Below are 18417 nucleotides of genomic sequence, written 5' to 3'. Positions count from 1 at the left end.
GAGTAGTCTTTTATAGGAAAGGCACACAAATCTTGTGCAGTAAAAACATTGCTATTTAAGTCCCCTACAAATCCAAATACTATCTAATTTGAGAGTCCATCTCTTCTCCACCCCCCCCCCCCCCCACCGGCAATGTGTTGGGGACTGGTGCCAAATTTATCTCGATTGACTTGTAGAGAAACACCAGTCCCTATAGCACTTTGAGTATCTCAACTCTGGAGAATTCCCAGTTACAAGTGAAGCTTTCCACTTTGGAAAGCAGTGCTGTTGGAATGTTCAGGCCATAAAGCCATCTTTCTTCACTGAATGCATTTGGAGTCTAAGAGGTACTAAACATTAGATATTAAGAGTAGCAGAGTTGTCCATGTCTTAGTAAAATATTTATGGAGACAATGCAAGTGAGAATTGGATGTGTGACCTTGACACAAATATGCTGCTTTCATTTTAAAACTGGACCCAGTCTTTTCAGATCTCTCTTCCGCTTGTGCATTGAATGTCATCTTGGATTTTGCTTTCTGCTTTGGATTGTTCATCCTTGTTTTTTTTAGGTTGCATTGTGAGACAAATTACCCTGCCAGGAAACAAAATTCTGTCGCTTCAAGCATCTCCTGTTCAGAGAAATAAAATAAGAGCGAATGGAACAACATCCTTCAGGTAAAAAAATAAACAGTCGGAAGTTTGTTTGGCTATAGGGAAGCCTCAGTTTAAAAAGAGAGCAAACAGCAACAGAGATGCCTCAGTAAATATTTAAGATTTCTGATGTGTGTTCTCACTTCCTTGGTTTCAATGTTCTAATGCTAATGAAGGGGAAAAGCCTTAGAATTTTGCCCTGACAGCTGTTTCAGATATTAACATTTTGCAGCTTGATTAGGCTCTATGCTCCTTAAGTCCTAGCTTTTATTTAGCTGCTGATAACCCTCACTGGTTTCATCCATTCATTTATTCATTCATACATGCACATGGACTTTTCTGCTGTCTTGCTCCTAATTGATTGAATGGTTTAATTAACTAACCATATTGATTACATAAATTTAAAATAAATCAAATATGCAGATATTAACATAGAGGCATTTTGAAACAAAGAAGTCTTCAGTATGTAAGGACTCAAATTGATGACTATTCCTAGCTTTTTCCTTTGTACTATCTATAAGAATTGTAAAAAGCAGAGCGAAGAGAGGGGAGGCCAGGGGACAGCACCATCTTGTCTCCTGAGCGAAGAGAGGGGAGGCCAGGGGACAGCACCATCTTGTCTCCTGCATTTGCCATCCGTTGGGGACCCCTCTCCCCAGCACCAACTGCCGCTCTGGACCAGAGCGAAGAGAGGGGAGGCCAGGGGACAGCACCATCTTGTCTCCTGCATTTGCCATCTGTTGGGGACCCCTCCCCCCAGCACCATACTTGTTTTTAAATGCGTAATGATTTTGTATTCTGTATATCTAAACTGTTGTAAACCGCTCTGAGTCGCCTAAGGGCTGAGAAGAGCGGTATACAAATAAAGTAAATAAATAAATAAATAAATAAATAACTTTCTTACATGAATAAAATTGAATAATTAGTCTGAATAAAATTACTTGAACAAATATCTAAACCATCAGTATTGTGAGAGATGAGTACTACATTTTATTACAAAAAGTGCACAAGTATCTATTTCTTTGATTTATATCCTGCCTTTCTCCCAACGCAGAACCCGAAAATAATAAAAAAGGAAACCTTGATTTTTGCCATTTTTAAATACATGACAGCAGTTTACAATGTTGTTGTTTATTTGGTTAGTCATTTCCAACTCTTTGCGATCTCATGGACCAGCCCTTACCAGAGCTCCCTGTTGGCTGTTGCCACTTCCAGCTCCTTCAAGGTCAAGCCAGTCACTTCAAGGATAACATCCATCTATCTTGCCCTTGGTCGGCCCGCCTTCCTTTTTCCTTCCATTTTCCCCTGCATCATTATCTTCTCTAGGCTTTCCTGTCTTCTTATTTTGTGGCCAAAGTACTTCATCTTTGCCTCTAATATCCTTCCCTGCAGTGAGCAGCTGAGTTTATTTCCTGGAGTATGGACTGGTTTGATCTTCTTGCTGTCCAAGGCACTCTTAGAATTTTCCTCCAGCACTAAAGTTCAAAACGTCTATCTTCCTTCGCTCAGCCTTTCTTATGATCCAGTTCTTGCATCCATAGATTTCTATGGGGAATACCATTGCTTTAACTATGTGGACCTTTGTGGCCAGTGTGATGTCTCTACTCTTCACTACTTTATTGAGATTGGTCATTGCTCTCCTTCCAAGAAGTCTTTTGATTTCCTGGTTGCAGTCTGCATCTGCAGTAATCCTCGCACCTAGAAATACAAAGTCTGTTACTGCCATCACGTTTTCTCCCTCTGTTTGCCAGTTATCAATCAGTCTGGTTGCCATAATCTTTGTTCTTTATGTTTAACTGCAACCCAGCTTTTGCACTTTTTTCTTTCACCTTGGTTATAAGGCTCCTCATCTCCCTCCTCGCTTTCAGCTTGAGCAACCACAGGTTTTGGTACCCATATGGGGACTCTTAGAACCAAACCCCAGCAGATACCAAATGAGCCCTTCTCCAAACAGCACTCAAGGACCATCTACCCATAGAACACCCCAAAAATGTTGAGGAACATTGGAACAAACCGAAGGTCTCCATCATCACAGCCTGCGAAGAAACTATTGGATACCAAACGAAGAAACATCAAGATTGGTTTGACGAAAATGACAATGAGATACAACAGCTAATTGACAAGAAAAGGAAAGCCTTCCAAACATGGCAGAGAGACATCAACTGTGCTGCTAAGAAAAAGATCTACACCAGTGCAGAAGCTGAAGTCCAAAGAAGGGCAAGAGAACTCAAGAACATCTGGTGGACAAAGAAGGCTGAAGAAATCCAATGCCTGGCAGATACCCATGATGCTCAGGAATTTTTCAAAGCCACAAAGGTCATCTATGGACCAAGAAATCATGACATACAGCCTCTACGCTCATCAGATGGAACCAAACTTCTGAAGGACAAAAAATCAATTGCACTATGTTGGAAAGAACACTACCAAAGCCTCCTGAATCGCAGCTCCAATGTGGCCGAAGAGGTTATCTCACAAATGTCGCAACAACAAACCAGGGATGAGCTTGCAGCACTGCCTAGTTTGGAAGAAGTCATCAATGCCATCAGCCAACAAAAAAATAACAAAGTCAGCGGACCTGATGGGATCCCTGCTAAAATCGTTAAAGAGGTGACACACCAACTTGAGCTGACACACCAACTCCACCAGCTCATTGAAAAAATGTGGGTGACTGAGAAAATCCCAGCAGATTTCAAGGATGCCACCATCATCAAAAATGGGATAGTTTCTGCAGTCTGTTCTTTCCCTCTTCAAAAAAAGGGAAAGAACAGACTGCAGAAACTATCGAGGTATCTCCCTTCTAACCTCAGCTGGGAAAATCCTCGCAAGAATCCTTGCAAACACCTTCTCCCCCTCTCAGAAGACACCTTTCCAGAATCCCAGAACGGCTTCTGCCCTCCAGAGGAACAGTGGACATGATCTTCACTGCACGACAGCTCCAAGAAAAATGCAGGGAACAAAATCAACCTCTGTACATGGCATTCATTGACCTTGCAAAGGCATTCAACACAGTAAATCACAGTGCTCTCTGGACCATCCTCCAAAATATCGGGTGCCTTAACAAATTTGTGAATATCCTGCGGCTCCTCCATGATGACATGACGGCAACATTCTTGGACAGCAATGGCTCCCAAAGTGACCCATTTAAGGTGGAATCAGGTATCAAACAGTGGTGTGTTATTGCCCCAACTTCTTCATATTCATCGCTATGATACTTCATCTTGTTGACGGGAAGCTTCCCACCGGAGTGGAAATAATCTATTGGACAAATGGCAAGCTATTTAACCTCAGCAGACTGAAAGCCAAAACCAAGGTTACAACAACACCTGTTATAGAACTCCAGTATGCTGATGACAACGTCATCTGTGCGCATTCAGAAGAAGACCTACAAGCCACTCTAAACACTTTTGCAGAAGCATACGAGAAACTCGGCCTGTAATTGAACATCGAAAAAACCAAAGTGCTCTTCCAGCAGTCACCAGCCAATCCCTCTCCAATGCTAGAGATACAGCTTAATGGTGTAACATTAGAAAATGTTGACCATTTCTGCTACCTAGGCAGCCACCTCTCCACCAAAGTCAACAGTGACACCGAAATACAACACTACCTGAGCTATGCGAGTGCAGCGTTTTTCTGAATGAAGCAGAGAGTGTTTGAGGACCGGGACATCTATAGGGATATCAAGCTATTGTCCTCCCAACCCTACTATATGCCTGTGAGACGTGGACTGTCTACAGACGTCACATGCAACTCCTGGAACAATTTCCTCAGCGCTGCCTCCAGAAAACCCTGCAAATTTCTTGGAAAGACAAGCGGACAAATGTCAGCATGCTGGAAGAAGCAATGACCACCAGCATTGAAGCAATGGTCCTCTGCCACCAACTCCGCTGGACCAGCCACATGCCTGACGGAATGTTAGTGGGCAGGAAAAGAGATTTAAAGATGGACTCAAAGCCAACTTTAAAAACTCTGGCATAGACACTGAGAACTGGGAAGCCCTGGTCCTTGAGCGCTCCAGCTGGAGGTCAGCTGTGACCAAGCAGTGATGTAGAATTTGAAGAGGCACGAATGGAGAACGAAAGAGAGAAATGTGCCAAGAGGAAGGCACGTCAAGCCAACCCTGACTGGGACCACCTTCCACCTGGAAACCAATGCCATCACTGCAGGAGAACATGCAGATCAAGAATAGGGCTCCACAGTCATCTACGGACCCCACTGCACACTGCACACTGATCCTGGAAGACCATCCTACTCGGACAACAAGGGATTGCCTAAGAGGGGACTCTTAGAACTGAACCCCAGCACATACTAATGGCCCATTGTATTGTGAATTTTGTGTAAATGCGTTTCTAAAAGTTTTAAAGTACATATTTTTATCTTAGGAATATACACATTTTATGTAGAATACTTCCTTCTGGAGGTGTTTATTAGTGCTCATCTCTCATGTGGCAAAGTGTAAGTGTGTTTCTACACTAGAGACAGATAATCTTGCACAGTATTCTAATGGTGTCAGAGACACAGCTTCTGTAATGCTAATACTCTATTCTATTCCACTCCTAGGAAACAGAAAGATCTTTCATGCTTTGAACAGCCAGGTTAGATATACTGTATTAACTATAGTGTAAGAAACTTCTGTTCACATTATTCAGCTAAGTTGTAGCAAAAGATCCAGCACACCCAGCAGTTAACAGCAGCTGGTACTTTAGCAAAGACTTACCACAGAAGTTATTTGAAAATTACAGTGTGTCCTTGGTATCCACTGAAGTTTGGTTTGGGGCCCCTCAGTGAATATTCAGATCCTTGGATGTTCAAGTTCCATTATATACAGTGGTGTAGTAAAATTGTGCCTCTTATATAAAATGACAAAATGGAGATTTGATTTTGGGAGTTTTATTTTTGGAATATTTTCAAGCCATAGACGATTGAATCCATGGATTCAGAATCTGTGGATATGGAAGGACAACTGTAATGATGATGGTCTTTCATATTCTTCAGAAATAAAGTATTTTTCTATTTGGCTGTAGACTTAACCAGAGAAACTACACTCTATTTAAAGGTGTGAAGCTCTCATGCAAACATCTAGAATTTCACAGACAGCCACCAGTAACATTTTGATTACACTGGAGGTGGAAAAGAAAGTCCAAATTGATGGAAACTAGTTATTTGCATTGCCTGTGAATCATATGCAAAGTCTGCAGGGCTCGCTCACATGTTGGTGTTGTGAGATTTATGTAATATGGGGAGGAACTGAACATACCTATTTCTTTCAGATCCCTGAAATAAGTGTTGAGTACAGAGGTATATTTTTGGCTATAGTATCCTCTGGAGCACTGTGATTAGTTTTCTATGCAATGTATGTTTTAAAAAAAATTAAGATGCCCTTAAATATAGGAATTAGCTCTGCTTCTGATGTGCATCTGGATAATGCTGTTCAGTTTTGTTATTACAAAGCTGTTTAAGGTGTAGGAAAAGACAATGGAGTCAAATAAGTAAAATAGCTGCTTAATATCTGATAGCACTATCTACCTAATCCTACATTACATTTAAATTGCTTCATGCAGATTTTGATTAGCAGCCTTTGGCTGACATCCCACAGGCTGTCCTTATTTTTAGAACAATGAAGTAATTAAAATGGAATTAAAAGTGTGTGGCCGGCATTTGAACAGCAGAGGGTGCTGAAGCCTTGTGCAGTTTGTGTGATTTCTGTTTGATAACGAATTGAACAAGATGCATGAAATTGGAAGACCAGAAGGGTCTTGCTACAGACGGCATTCAAAGATATGATTAGGTCATACTTGAGGACACGGGAAGAAGCTAAATGATTAAGAGTTTTAAGGAGACAAGAGGCTTCTGTAGTAGGTGGAATATGTCAGATGATCCAATGAGAGTACTTTACACCAGGAATATCTAAATACCAGAGAAGAACAATATCTATATTGGTAGTCTGAAACGTAATAGCAACAATAAATGAATTCCAGACTGAAGCAATACTACAGAGAGTGAGGCCTCCTCCAAATTGAAATGGGTATTATCCAGAGGAATCCAAGTTAAATTGAGGTCTTTTTAAAGCTGGGCTTTTTTGCTTGCCTCTGAGATGATGATTAGCTAAGGGTGGTAAATAGGCTATCACTGGCAAAATATATAATTTTTGTATACATCTTGGCACCTCTTTTGGTGAAGGGTAGAGTCCTCCTGGGTTCTGGATGGTGGCTGAGCTGAGCAATTTGCTTTCACTTATAGATCATGGGTTTATCTTGCAGTAAGTGACCAACCAGGGAACAACCCAATTATTGGATTGCCCTTAGGACCTTAGTGTTTTGCCCAGAGGATGAGGATGTCTATGAAGGATGCCAAAGTTGACATCTGGCCTCAGCTGGACACGCACCAGATTACTTCCCCCTTTTACTCCCTTCCAGGTTCAACACAAATCGGTTATAAGTAAGGAAAATAATAGAATGTAGGGGGATTTTTTGTGGCAATGCTACCTTCCAGCTATATATTATTTATATTAACTTTATTTGTACCCCGCTAGCATCTCCCGAGGGACTCGATGCGGCTAAAGGATTGGTTTTTCATGGCTGGCTTTCCTTTCTTAACTTCCAGTAACAATGCTTTTGAGGGGGATATGGAAACAATAACTTGTCCATTGATATCATTTGCACAAAAATCAAACAGCTCTTGTTGATCAGAGTTCCATAAGACCTCCATCTGGTGTATGAAATTTATTATGTTACATCCTTACAATGTGCTATTTCAATCAAAAGAGCACACATAATCATTGTAGAAAGAAATGACTTCACACACATCCATTCCTTTTAAGGATTGTTTGCACAATTCCCATGCTTTGTATCTGTTTTGCTTTTCCCAGTAAGAGATCACTATGCTTGCATACAGGATTGGCTTGTATAAAGAAATATGCCCCCTTTACAGTCCAAATACCTGAAATCTACAAGATCAGATCTTGGATGGGGGACACCTAATGAGTACCAGGTACTGTCAGCTATATTTGAGAGGAAGGAACTGGCAAAACCAACTCTGAAAATTCTCTGCCTAAGAAAACTGCATGAAATTCGTGGGATCACTATAAGCCAATAAGCAACATGGAGGCACATACGTATAGCCATGTAGGAAATTAGATTTTCAAAATAAGGTTCTAAGCCAAAACAAATGGGCATATGAATCAAAAACTGAAACCAGGCCTTTTTGTTGTTAGACATCCATCAAAAGGGACTTAGCTTACATTGTGGAGTGTCCTGATATATGAATAAGTAATAGGTCCAAAATCCCACCTTGTAATACTAGTGTTTAGAATCCCTACCACACTTAATGGCCAAAAGGAGCATCATTTCTTTTGCTTCGTCAATCAAATGTTACATCAGACTGGAACCTACTTAGCTTTCTCACCCATTTCTTTTAAATGCCTTGGTGTTGTATCTATGATGCAACATGTCCCTGTTAAATACATTGGAGGACATATTCTCATAGACTGGTTCTAGTTTTATTTTATTGCTTTACTGACATTTAAATCAATGTCTTTCAAATGTTGGTCCTCTAGGTGTTTTAGAGACCATTATCTAACCAAGGCTGCACCAATCTAGGCAGGACTTGAATGTTAAATTTTACATAAAACGTAGGATCAATTGCGCTTGGCCTTAACTATTAACTTGAAGCCACTTGAGACTGTTAAAGTTCATATGGTGTTCCTCAGAAAGCACTGTTAACAATCTTAATAGACTTCTTAAGCAGTATGTAATTGGTGTAACAATTCAATACAAGTTTGTGGAGAGTTCTAAATATCAGATCTGCTTCTTTCTATATGTTTATAGTAACATGTTGGTAAATCTGCTAGCGTGGTTTTTTTTACAAAAATATAACCTGATGAGCACTATACCTTCATTTATGTATCACCTTTTACTGAGCCTTTCCAAAATATAATATATGTGAACAAATGTCTCTAGGTGTTTTGAATTCATTATTTGTTTAGATAATATATACTGATAGAAATGGGAAATGTTTATTTAACAGTACCCCATTTGATCAGTGGGTCTTTTTTTTTTTTTTAAATAACCCTATCTGCTGTTGTGGTTTTTTAAATTGTATTTTCATGTATGCTGTATTCTTATATGCTGCATTTTGAGAGAAGTATAGCCCAAAAGCTTGTTCTAACATCTGCTTAAACAGCAGTGGATGTTGCACAATACCACCACAATTTGGAATGTGTGGTTATTTCTGACTAGGCTAACTTAAAGGCAAAATACACAATGCATGTAGATAGAATTATATCTTGACAGTCCTTTTTCACTTTGTCATTTTGGAATAGGGGCGGTGGGGTTAAGCAGGAGTGGATGGGGTCAACAGTTAATTTGTTCTTTCCAGTCACCACTTGACTTTATCAGATAATCTTACTGCTAGTTTCTTTTTCAGCATGATGTCAAATGACATTGTCTCCCACTCATTCTAGATTTCGCTCCCCTTTCTTATCTTTTTGATGTCTAACTTGGCCTTCAGACTTTTAGCCCTTGATGTTGGTTATGATCTAAGGGTTACACTTCTTGGAAATCTTAATTTGTTTCTATATTTAAGGGAGAGAAAAGAATGCCTAAGTCCAAAAGTGTACCTAATGGTTAAATTGGAGAGTGTAGATCAGATAAGTTAAGGAACAGTTTGCAAGGAATTACCTTTCCATTGGTAAAAGTCGTTATTTTATGGACTGTTTGTTTTTAATACAGTAATACATGATATAAGAAAAGTTGTGTTTTTGTTTGATAGAGATGAAGATGATATCAATGATGTGACTTCTATGGCTGGAGTCAATCTGAGTGAAGAGAGTGCATGCATATTGACATCTCATTCTGAAGCAGTTGGTTCAGTCATCCAGTCTTGTCCAGAGGAACTCCTCCTTTCTTTGGATGCACTGCAGAAGAAGATCTTAGAAATAGGTGAGAAATCTTAAATTTGGAGAATACTCCAGGTCATAATGTGGACTTCTCATATCTTAGCCTTGATTATTCATTTTCTGAATGTACTGTCCTCACTCTTTACTGAGCACAAAGACTTATTTAAAGACGGGCAGTTCAGTTCAGTTCACTTTATTTCTTAATTAGTCGCTCTCCACCAAGGTGCTCCGAGTGACTTACAATCTAAAATAGCATTTACACAATATAAAAACATTCAACATAAAAACATTCAACAGTGACTATTTGGCAAATTAGATCTGATTACTTAAATGCACAACCAAACAGCCAAGTCTTGAGTGCCTTTACAAAAGGTCGCAACTCCGACATTGCCCTAATGTATGGAGGCAAAGAGTTCCACAGAATTGGAGCATAGGTCGAAAAAGCTCTATGCCTTGTAGCTTCCAGGTGTACCTCCCTAGGGCCCGGTATGTAGAGGAGATTTTCCTGGGTGAATCGAGATGACCACTGATGGAGAAAAGGAATGAGGCAGTCCCAAAGATATAAAGGTCCTTGGCCATTTTGAACTCTAAATGTCAGGATCAGTATCTTGTAAGAGATCCGATGTTCTATTGGTATCCAATGCAGTTGTTGCAGAATTGGTGTGATATGGGATCTTATAGATGATCCTGCTAGCAGCCTGGCTGCTGCATTTTGGACCATCCGAATCTTCTGAGTTGTTGACTTCGGAAGGCCGGCATATAAGGTGTTGCAATAGTCCAACCTCGTGGCGACTGCTGCATGGATTACCATTGCCAATGCTTCTACCGAAAGGTAGGATGCCAATTTCCTTGCCTGGTGAAGATGAAAAAAGGCCTGCTTACTTATGGCAGTGATCTGGACCTCCATCGTCCACGATGAGTCCAACACAACCCCAAGGCTTTTAACAGTGGCAGATGGAACCAGAGCTTCCCCATCGAAATCAGGCAGAGACTGGATTAATTCTGGCGGCTGGCCAGGCCAGAGTATCCCAGTTTTTGCAGGATTCACTTTTAGTCTGCTCGCTCGCAGCCAACTCATCACTGCTTCCAAACACAGCCTAAAGTTCTCAGGAATCGCGGTTGTCCCAGGTTTGAGATGCAAGAGTAGCTGGGTATCATCTGCATACTGGTAGCACTCTATGCCAAAGCTCCGCACCAGTCCAGCAAGTGGCCGGACGTAGATGTTAAATAACAGGGGTGAGAGGATAGCACCCTTGGGAACTCCACAGCAAAGGCAGGAGCTCTCAGAGCTTTGGCCTAACCACTCCACCCTCTGTGTCCGGTCCCGGAGGAATGAACTGAGCAATTTCAGGGCTAAACCTCATACACCAGGCATAGCCAATCGATGAATCAGCAAGTCATGGTCCATGGTGTCGAATGCAGCGGTGAGGTCCAAGAGTACCAATAGCGCTGATCCACCTCAGTCTAACTGATGACGAATTTCATCAGTAATAGCTACCAAGACAGTCTCTGTCCCATGACCTGAGCGAAAGCCTGATTGAAAGGGGTCCAAACCCGCAGTCTCATCTAAGAATTGCTGTAGGTGCCCTGCCACTGTCCGCTCAATCACCTTGCCCAAAATTGGAAGGTGAGCGATAGTTACTAGCTATGGTGTTAAAGTGACAAACTAATTGATGTCTTAGTGCCATTGAAACAGATGTTTAGAATGTGCAAATATTTCAAATATTAATATTTGAAACTGGATATTATTATTTTCAGGTCAGTTCTGCTGATGTTCAACCCATTCTAGTTCTTGGAACCAACATGTAGTTAATATGCACAGGTTGGCCCTTTGAAACTTATCCAAGAAATCCTAAAACTTAATGTTTAATCTCAGAGTGGAACTAGATTTATTACTAAGAATAATTACTACCTGGGTCCTCTGAGCTTTAAGGATAGAGCTTTGATTCTTACAACTCCATGGGATAGCGTTTCTTCTTCAGATTTGGTCAACAAATGAATCTGAGCCAATAGGTGAAATGAATGTTCTTCCTCTGGGCTTGTTGACATCACTTCATCCTTTTTGCTGCTCCTTGAATATAACAACAACAACAACTTTCTTTATATTCTGCCCTGTCTCCCCAAAGGGAGTCAGGACGGATTCCAATCACATAAAGGCAAACATTCAATGCCTGAATACGACAACCAATACACATAATAGAAAAAATAATAATAACCCAATTATATAAGAACAAATTACAACTTAACATCTTACCACCCCTCTTCTATGTCAGCTCTACTGGCCGCCGATCCATTCCGGGCACAATTCAAATTGCTAGTCTTGACCTATAAAACCCTATACGGCTCCGGCCCAGCGTAACTATCCAAATGTATCTCCTTCTACATCCCACCTAGGAATTTAAGATCTTCTGGAGAGGCTCTGCTCTTGGCCCCGCCCTTGTCACAAACGAGACTGGTGGGGACGAGGGACAGGGCCTTCTTGGTGGTGGCCCCTCGCCTGTGGAATTCACTACCTGGGGAAATTAGATCATTGTCATTCCTCCTGTCTTTTAGAAGGAAATTAAAAACATGGATATGGGACCAGGCCTTTGGGCAATCTGGCAGACTGACAAGGACAATGATTACAAGAGCTATGGAAACGGATTATGATAAGCTGAATGGAATCACTAATTACAGAACTCGGTGAAACGATGGCCACCAGGCTGGCTTCTTTTCTAGTAGATTTTATTGTATTAACTCAATGTTTTAATAATTATAATCACTGTTTGTTGTGTATTTTATTGTGTTTAATTGTAGGCATCGAATATGTGCCGGCTCGAAGCCGCCCTGGGTCCCCCCAGGGGGTTGAGAAGGGCGGGGTAAAAATACCCTAAATAAATAAAATTAAAATAAGACATAACCTGTCACGTAAATTATATCAACAGAAAACAAACATCAAACAGAAACATCAATTTCCCAAAGCCGACAGAATTCATTGGGGTATATAAGTTGATTATTGCCAAAGATGTTAACTGGACTAGCAGGGTAAACAGAGCCTGGATACAGATAACAGATTTTAATCAGAGATATAGTGGCAGTGTCATTGTCTAATCCTGATACTGTTACTATATCTCTATGTTTCTGTACTACAATTTTGGAAAGGTGGAGTACTATAACTCTGCAGAATTCACCGTCTTGCCACGTCTGGAGTTCGTGGTCAGGCCCTCAATTGGTTCAACTCATTTCTCCGGAACCGAAGTCAACGCGTGGAGTACATGGATCAAGTCTCTGATAGATCCCCCCTCCTATGTGGGGTCCCCCAAGGTGCAATTCTCTCTCCTCTTCTCTTCAACATCTACGTTAGACCCCTTGCTAGTTTGGCTCGGAGTTTCGGCCTGGACTGCTACCAATATGCAGACGATACCCAACTTCTGCGTCTGGAGTCTGGAGCAACGTCAATTCCAGACAATTTCATCCTATGTCTGGAAGCTCTGTCAAACTGGGTAAGTGCTAGCAGACTGAAGGTGAACCCGGCGAAGACTGAGATTCTCTGGCATGGCCGCCCAGCAGGTCTGACTCCTCCATTACCCACCTTCGATGGTGCCGCCCTATCTCCATCGACCACTGTTAAGAGTTTAGGTGTCATCCTGGATTCACAGCTGACAATGGAAGCTCAGGTCACTGCTGCCAGCAAACAGGCCTTTTTCCATCTACGACAAGTGAGGCAACTGGCACCCTACCTATCTGACGAGGCTCTGGCAACTGTCATCCATGCCACAGTCACGTCTAGGCTGGACTATTGCAATGCCCTGTATGTGGGCCTTCCGATGTCTATGACCCGAAAGCTTCATATTGTTCAGAATGCGGCAGCCAGATTACTCACAAGAACGCCCATGAAATGCCATATAACACCAGTGCTGCAACATTTACATTGGCTTCCAACTGAGTACCATGGCCTGTATAAGATGCTAGTTCTGACCTTTAAAACTCTTTACGGCCAGGGTCCATCGTACCTTAGGGACCGCCTCTCATTCTCCCATCATCGGAGGTCGCAACGACCAGTCCAACGTGACTTACTCTATATACCAGGTCCTAGAGAAGTGCACTTGGAAAGGACCAGGTGCAGGGCTTTTTCTATTTCTGCCCCTGCCTTGTGGAATTCCTTGCCGCCCTACATGAGAGCCATGCGTGACTTAGGGCCTTTTACTCTCGCACTTAAGACCTGGCTTTTTACTAGAGCATTCAAATTTAGCTGTAAATCGCCTGGAGCATTCTCAGATGGAGGGCGATTAATAAGTTATTAGATGATGATGATGATGAGAATTGGTTTTAATGATAGGGTAGAGAGCACTGTATGCAAAGCTCTATGCAGCGCACCTCCTTGAGAATTGTACAGTGTTTTGGAGAAGGTCACAATTGCTAAATGGCTCTGTGGCCATTGCTCCAAGAATTATTTCAGGGAAAATGAGGGTCTATTGGTTGGCTTAGAAGTTGTCAATAGCTGGCCAGGCAATAAATACTAGCCAGCATTGGTGCTGAAAGTTCTATTTCTGAAAATGTTTCCCATACTTTGCTTTAATAAGACAGATACTCCTAGAATGGTCTTCCTTTGGAATACCCCATTAGTCTGATAGGTAAGTTCTTATTGTGAGGTGGAAGAAATGCAAACCCTGGATACGTTGTTCTCACCTGGACAGTTATATCATGGAGAGGAGGTCTGTTCTAAAAACAGTGCCACAAAAATTATTTAAAACTGTGCTATTCCAGGCCGGTGTTCTGTTTTAATGAGAATGGTCTTCACATTTAGGGAGAATATCAGCAGTGTGTTGGAACAATGTGATCTTAGACTAAAGTAGGCAGCCTTGGGAGGTTAAGGAGTTACATTAGCCCTCAAGAAGAGTTTAGAAAACTGCAACATCCCTCCAACAACACCCCAGATGTCCTATATGGAGATCAGGCATATTTGGCACCCCCTTCCCAAATCATATTAGGCTGGGTTGTTGGGGGGGGGGGGGGTAAGCAACAGAAAGAGATATTCAGTTCTTGTGGGTTTTTTCGGGCTATATGGCCATGTTCTAGAGGCATTTCTCCTGACGTTTCGCCTGCATCTATGGCAAGCATCCTCAGAGGTGAGGTCTGCTGGAGCTGGGAAAAAAGGGGTTTATATATCTGTGGAATGACCAGGGTGAGACAAAGGGCTTTTGTAAGTTGGGCTAGGTGTGAATCTTTCAACTGACCACCTTGATTAGCATACAATGGGCTGACTGTGCCTGGAGCAAACTCTTCTTGAAGGGTGATTAGATGTCCCTGCCTGTTTTTCTCTCTGCTGTTTTTGCTGTTGCAATTTTAGAATTTTTTAATACTGGTAGCCAGATTTTGTTCATTTTCATGGTTTCTTCCTTTCTGTTGTGGATTTCATGTTTTGTGGATTTCAATGGCTTCTCTGTGTAGTCTGACATGGTGGTTGTGAGAGTGGTCCACAAAATGCTGGACCACTCTCACAACCACCATGTCAGACTACACAGAGGGGTCCAATTTACAGAATCCAAAGAAATGCAACATTAAAGTGTTGTCTGAATATCTTTAAACTCCATTCTTTTTATTAACATAGTTGGACACATCAGTATTTAGTACTGCTCTAAATCATGGCCATCCTTATTATCAATCATATTTGAGCTATCATTTTGTTTACCGCATCTCTTAATTTAAGGGTATGTTTGAAAGCTACTTGAGTGAAGCTATCTTGCATCAGTGAACAACACTGTTTAAATCCAACGCTTAACTGGTAAAGAACACATTCCAGCAATTTAATGCAAGACAATTGTTTTATGTTGATAGTGGCTTGTCTAATTTGTGCTTCGAAAGCAGGAGCCACACCTGTCTGTTTTAAGTCTGCATTTTATTTTTGATGTCAAAGTAGGTCGCTTTTGTGCATCAACATACATTTTGTGTTCTTCAGTCATCACATCCCAGAAGAGGGAGTGCAGGTGCAAGAAAATGCCTCTGGGTATGGGTTTAAGTCACTTGCTACTCTAACATTGAATTGGATATTCACTCTACCTCACTAAACCTGTGCTGATGGAGGTCAGTTGTCAACCAGAGAAAACTTTTATTAGTGTATGTGCAACTTGAGGGCATTGCAGAGGTGAAGCATGGTCTTAGCACAGGGTTCAAGGAGCTTCACTAAAAGCAATTTGCCTTGGTGTTGATGCTCTGAGAATACCAGCAGGAGTGAGGAGAGTGGATGGTGATGCTTAAAGGGCAAAAAGAAGAGCTCATCTACCAAGTTGCAGAGATAGTAGTAGAGAGGGAAGGGGGATGCATTAGGAACCTAATTGAGTTCGCTGTTTTCGAAGCAGTTCTCTTGGGGGTGTAGGTCATCTTGCCATCTGTTGTTGGGATGGCAGGGGTACAGAAAGGGCTCAGACTCAGATGCCTGAAGTATGTTGCAAAAACCATCTCTGTTCATTAACATGTCAGAATTTAACAAGCACTGTGTCAAAAAGGGCAAAATGTAATTCTCTGTTTTTTTAATTACTGAAATTAACAGAATATGGCACTAATTTCTACTGCTACTGTTTCTCTCCTTCTCCAAACCACAAGGCTTGATTTCTGTATTCTTATTAAGTTTGTCCTATAAATGACCTTGCAAGGAGAGTGATTCTAGAGGCTAAGTGAAACAATGTCTATTTTCTGAAGCTGTGGGCTAGGTTTTATTAATGTAATGTCTAAGATCTTTGAAGTTGTGACTTTACCAGGAAAATCACAATCTCCCAAACCTTTATTCATAATGGGTATGACTTCCAGGGGGAACAGAATACCTGCTGTGCTAATTATTTCAATTATCAGCTAGTACTAAAACACGTAATGGATTTTTTCTGCCTCCACAGGTAAAAAGCATGGCATTACGGAAGTTAATTCGGATGTTCTGAACTTGATCTCCCATGCTACACAGAAGAGATTAAGAGGGCTTCTGGAGAAACTGACTGTAATTGCTCAACATCGCATGGTGACCTATAAGGTAAAAGAAAAAAAGAAAACCTCATTGGGCTTCTTGATCTGAACAGTATTTTGTTAGTGGCATTTTAAATTGAGATCATGCACCCTAAGTTTATTATGAAGAATGATAACATTTAAGCACATAGTATCTTGATTATTAGGTTGTACTAAACCCTAACTTGACTAAAAATAAATAGAAAATTGATGACAACTGCAAAGCCACAAAGTCCCTATTCCATTGTAACCTTCTGAAGGATAACAATATGGGATTTTTTCACTCTTTCTTGTGCATGTGTGGGTGCTAACAGATGCCTTTGACTTCTGTGCAATCTAGAAGATATTTGGCCATGTAGGATCAAACATGATCAGTGACAATGACACAAATGTATATCAAATGATATCTCCCAGCTTGAGTGTTTCACAACCAAGCTGTCTCATCTAAAGTTCTTCCATATATATTAGTAAGTTTTTAACTCTAACGTGGGATTTGCCCTTGCCTTCCTCTGAAGCTAGAATGTGTGACTTGCCCAATGTCATGGAGTGGATTTGCATGACTGAGGGGGAATTCAGATCCTGGTCATATTCTAAGGCTGAAATCACTATAGCACCCTGTTTCTTTATGGACTCGTTTTGGGGAGCCTCAAGGCTTGAGAACTGGAAAATGGTGGCTAAGGCACATTACCGATTATTTTCTGCACTACAAGCACTACATATTGGAATAACTTTTTATATACAAATATACATTAGAATTTCTAGAGATCAGAGATTCTAACAATTTTATTTAGACCTAAATATTACAGTGTAACTCTTAGGAGTGAGAGGTCTTTTTAAATTTTATCTCAAATGTTATAGTTGCAGAGAATATGAATGATACTTTTCTTAAGTTCTAATTTTCACTTATAGAAAAACTGCTTTTCTGTCTTTACAGGAGCTAGCAACGGTGGTGGATTTGGAAGTCCACCTCTGTTGCATTACCAGTGGTTTTACAGATGTTGTTGGACTGCTGTCACCAGCCTTGTTCATTGGCCACACTGGCTGAGGCTAATAGTGGTTTAAGTTTAGGAGCATCTGGAACACTGCAGAGTTCTCAAAACTGCTGTATATACTATGTGCTTAAATGTTATCATTCTTCATGGGCATTTGACTCACTGAACATTTGAAAACAGCTTGAGCGTTACCAGATTGCAACCAGGAGAACTTCCATATATTGTCTTAAAACACTTGTCATTCAGGAGGATGTGCAGCCAGGACTTTTCTGACCCATCTTCTTTCCTTCCTTGTCTTAGTTGACCAGATCCACATGACAAGCAGGGAGGAGATTTAACCATTGGTCTAGTGCAGTAGTTCTCAACCTGTGGGTCCCCAGATTCTTTGGCCTTCAACTCCCAAAAATCCGAAGAGCTGGTAAAGTGGCTGGGATTTCTGGGAGTTGTAGTCCAAATCATCTGGGGACCTACAGGCTGAAAACTATTGGTCTAGTAAGAGGATGGCTGTCTTTTCTCTGCTGAGAAATTCTAAAAGGTTGTTCCTGACAGCCCAATTTTAAATGAAACAATGCAAAATCTTTGTATTCTTCTGCTGTTAAAAGACAAATTTACCATGTTAGAAGATTAGGACATAAAATTATTTTTAAACAATATTGGAGCATTTGCAAGATGCCATACTTTGTCACCATTCAGATATATGTTCAGCACTTGTTATCCAAAATGTTTGGGACAGAAAGGTTCTATATTTCAGTTATTTCCCAGATTTTGGAATACTTGCATATGCATAATATGCGTAATAAGAAATCTTGGAAATGGAATCCAAGTCTAAACATGAAATCCATTTATGTTTCATATACAGTCTGAAGGTAATTTTCTACACTATATTTAATAATTTTGTGCCTGACACAAACTTTGTATACTCTGAACAAC

General features: G+C 40.9%; 1 protein-coding gene across 1 annotated transcript in view; it reads left to right on the top strand.

Annotated features, from left to right (window-relative positions):
* The window catches only part of TAF4B (TATA-box binding protein associated factor 4b), an 83980-nt gene that overhangs the window by 29749 nt on the left and 35814 nt on the right, over window positions 1-18417 (top strand). The window contains exons 9-11 of the mRNA XM_060775196.2: window positions 549-654; window positions 9397-9566; window positions 16393-16523. Of these exons, the coding sequence (XP_060631179.2) occupies window positions 549-654; window positions 9397-9566; window positions 16393-16523 (407 nt within the window). The remainder of the gene's footprint in view (window positions 1-548; window positions 655-9396; window positions 9567-16392; window positions 16524-18417) is intronic.

Source organism: Anolis sagrei, chromosome 4 (assembly GCF_037176765.1).
Source record: "Anolis sagrei isolate rAnoSag1 chromosome 4, rAnoSag1.mat, whole genome shotgun sequence".
In the NCBI taxonomy this organism is placed as follows: domain Eukaryota; kingdom Metazoa; phylum Chordata; class Lepidosauria; order Squamata; family Dactyloidae; genus Anolis; species Anolis sagrei.
The sequence above is the reverse complement of the archived record's forward strand: the minus strand, read 5'-3'. Positions and strand labels throughout refer to the sequence as shown.